Source organism: Archocentrus centrarchus, chromosome 1, assembly GCF_007364275.1.
Source record: "Archocentrus centrarchus isolate MPI-CPG fArcCen1 chromosome 1, fArcCen1, whole genome shotgun sequence".
In the NCBI taxonomy this organism is placed as follows: Eukaryota; Metazoa; Chordata; class Actinopteri; order Cichliformes; family Cichlidae; genus Archocentrus; species Archocentrus centrarchus.
The window spans coordinates 29,857,521-29,860,967 of NC_044346.1; the positions used below are offsets into that span (position 1 = coordinate 29,857,521).

Sequence of the window (3,447 nt, forward strand, 5' to 3'; positions counted from 1 at the left end):
CATAGCAAAAAATAGCATTATATAAACTGAATATCAGATACTTTTTTATAAAACAACAAAGTGTTGTTATACAAATACATACATCAGGTACAGCATATATTATCTATTTTGTGTATATATTATACATATTATTCATTATATTAGATGGTGTAAATTAACACAGAAAAAAAATAAAATAAAATAAAATAAGATAAACTGACAGTGAATGCCTCTAAGGAGATACCATGAAGGCCCCCCATGAAGTTTTCAGAAGGTCCTGGACGAATCTTCTGTATATTTTTCAATGTGACATAAATTTCATCTCCAACGTGCAGTTGGAAAATCCCAGCTAAGTAACTGTTCCACAGATCCTCAGGTTCTGAAGACGTTAAACGAATAGGTCTTGAGGTTGAGCAGCGATGACTGGAAAAAAAATGCCAGAGGTGTCACGACACAAATCAACTCACCACAGAAATAAAAGTTACAAGTAAGCACACCAGTAATGACAGGAGAGAGGAGGGAAGAAAGGAAAGAAAGAGAGTACCTTTTTGATTGCATAAGTTCTAGAGGGTGGTCATAGGCTTTGGTCTTCTTCATGACCTTGTGCTGGATAAGTACACACTCTTCTCCAGCATTCATTTGCACTTTGGAGTAGAGATAGTAGTAACCTTCCCTTTCTACTATCAGTCGGCCTTTGTCATACTTCATGTTTTGGGTGACGGCGTCACCTTCTTCTACCCACTGCACCACATCGCCTTCCCCTATAGAATTACTGGGGCCTGAAATAAAGAGAGAGAAAAGAGTTAATTGGATGTTAATTTACTTAAAGCGATCATATACAGTGTTTAGGTTTGAGTGATGAGGGGGGGGCTCTTACCCAACAAGTGAGCAAAGGCTCTCTGTTGTGTCTGTGTCTGCACTGATGGAATCTCATTGGAGTCTCCTTAAGTAAGCAAGAGTACATCAACCAGTTAATCAACCAGAAATAAATGCCATGTTCAAATATACACATGAAGTATTTATGTTCTGAAGTTATGGGTAAAAACAATGGGCTATTCTAGATACAATATATCAGTGTGTTATGCAGTCTAATGATTGAAATTAGAAAATGATTTTATTTTTGTGGCTTCCCTTCAGATAGCCATCTATGTAAAACATGAAAGTCAATGAATTATGCTAAGAAAAGGGTATCTCAGTACCTCTATATCCCACTTGACTTTGGGCTTTGGGGTTGGACAAGTTCTGATAGAGATGTTGAGGGCTAGAAAGAGGAAATTCCTACATTGAAGGAAAGATAAAAACAATGTCAAAAAATATAGCAAGAACAAATCAGTGAGTAAGAATATCTGTATGCGTCTGTAAGCAAGATGTCAAAAGTTCATGCAAGAAGTGGAAGTGACCATGCACAGTACAGTAAATCCGTAAATGAAAAGTCTATAAATACATTTCAGACACAAGCACTATTTTACAAATTACTATAATTACTGTATGAAAGGCAAACCACCATTCTTTTGAGACACTGTCATACTGCAGTAAATCTACTAATCTACAATACAAATAAAATAATTTTAATGAATGAATAAATAATGAATGAATGAATGAATAATTAACTTTTTCTCATTTAACTGACCATTGTTGAATTTAATGTTACTTTTGGTTAATATATTAGCTCGTAACGGGATCATAGTTTTTACTTAATCTAAATACAACCTGAGATCTAAGGTTTGATTTTTAGCTTTAGCGCACATTATGTACACACAGAGAATAAGTAACATTGAGGCAGGTGTAAAATAAACAGCATTGTGAAACTGCCTGTAAAAAAGTGAAGTTAATGCTGTGGCTTTGTGCTTGAGATACAAAGGAAAGGGAAGTAAAACTTGAGAAAGAGTCCACTTGACAGAGTTGTCACCATCAACCTTTAATTTAAAGTGCAAATGACGACCCACACAGAAACGTGTTTAGCTCTGCAGTGACATGTCTCAGTGTGACGTAGAGGAAAACCGGGAAATTCTAAAGAGAAGGAATTTCCAGTCACTCCAAGCATTGATATGGCTCTCTTCCCTCATACAGACACACACACACATGCACACAATCACATGCAGACCTTGGCCTCACCTTGGTTTTTTGGTAAAGGTTGTAGATTAAAAATCCCTCGACAATAATTCCCAACATGGCCAGTCCTACCAGTAAGAGAAGAAACTTTTGGAGTTGACTCGTCCACCTTGGTTTCCTTTCAGTGGGCATGTTAATGTAGCTGGCTTGACTATCCACCACAAACACCTGGGGGCAGGTACCCACGCCGCCCTCTGACATCTCACCAGATCACAGACTACCTGAGATGTAAGGGTAAAAGTCGAAGGAGATACTGAAAGAAAAAAGGTTACAATAATGTATAGCAAGAAACAGGGAACAGAAAGGGAGAGCAGAGAGGAAAGAAATATGGAAAAGTGTGAGAAAGCAACAAACTACATACAGACAACTCAGTTCTTTCATACTCTTTTCAAATGAAGTAAACATGAAGCTTCTGGAAACAAAGTGATTTCTTCATATCCTGAATACGTCAACCGCACAATGAACGAAAGCTAGTCAATCTAGTGAAAAAACAAACAAAACTCATTTTCACATTGTCTTTGAGGTCCTTTAAGGGAAATTACCTTGTATTTAAATGTTCCTCCACAGCTCCACAGCTCAGCCAACCATCCAGCAATACAGGGTAGTTCCTACACAGTCTTCTGTTTCAAATACGTTCTCAACGCAATGTAAAAATATACATCTAACAACATTCTCTGAACTACACTAACGTCTCTGCTTTTTTTTTTTTAATCTAGATATTTTCTCTCTCTACAGATATTGCTACTCACGCTAACCTCTTGTGTTCGCTTGCCTGCTGTCAACTATCACAAATATTGCTTTTCAGCTCATATAAGGAGGAAATGAAGATGACACGGGGAAGAAGCAAAGAGACAGACCCAAAGAGTGAGTGAGAGAGTGAGTAGTGTGCGTGTTGGGGCACTCCCTACAACTACTGAATATAGTTATCACAGCTGACACTTCCCTCTTTAGTTTCTCACTCATATTGTCATGCTTTGTTGAACAGTTTTGGTTTGCTTCTAATGTCTGAAGTGGTTTTATTTCAGTTTTTATAGATACTGTTTTGCTAGTTTCTAAGAAACTCTAAGAGTTGCTCTATCTAGCTATGTATATGGCACAAATCCTAAGGGAAAATGTAACATGATGTTAAACCCAGTACAGTAAAGCTAGATGAGTGGGAGGACAAGCTGTTAGAGTGACATGCATCCACACTCTTGACCACTACCCAGTGCCTCTACCGCAGTCTTGCACAAACACCCACATTGTGAGTGTTCCTCTAGCGTTAAAAGCCCCCTTTCACGCTGACAAGTTAACGCTTTCATTCATCTAGTTGTCTCAGGTGATGCATTAAGCATTTCATTTTGAGGAACTTGTGGT

The 3,447-nt window shown here is 37.8% G+C and overlaps 1 protein-coding gene across 1 annotated transcript; it reads right to left on the reverse strand.

Annotated features, from left to right (window-relative positions):
* Positions 1-211: 211 nt before the first annotated feature.
* Positions 212-2,923, reverse strand: LOC115787297 (tumor necrosis factor ligand superfamily member 14-like). Its single transcript, XM_030739958.1, is given in 7 exon segments — positions 212-235; positions 237-402; positions 524-758; positions 857-922; positions 1,179-1,257; positions 2,095-2,344; positions 2,634-2,923. Coding segments are annotated over 6 exon segments (768 nt in total). The 5' UTR covers positions 2,293-2,344; positions 2,634-2,923.
* Positions 2,924-3,447: the final 524 nt, after the last annotated feature.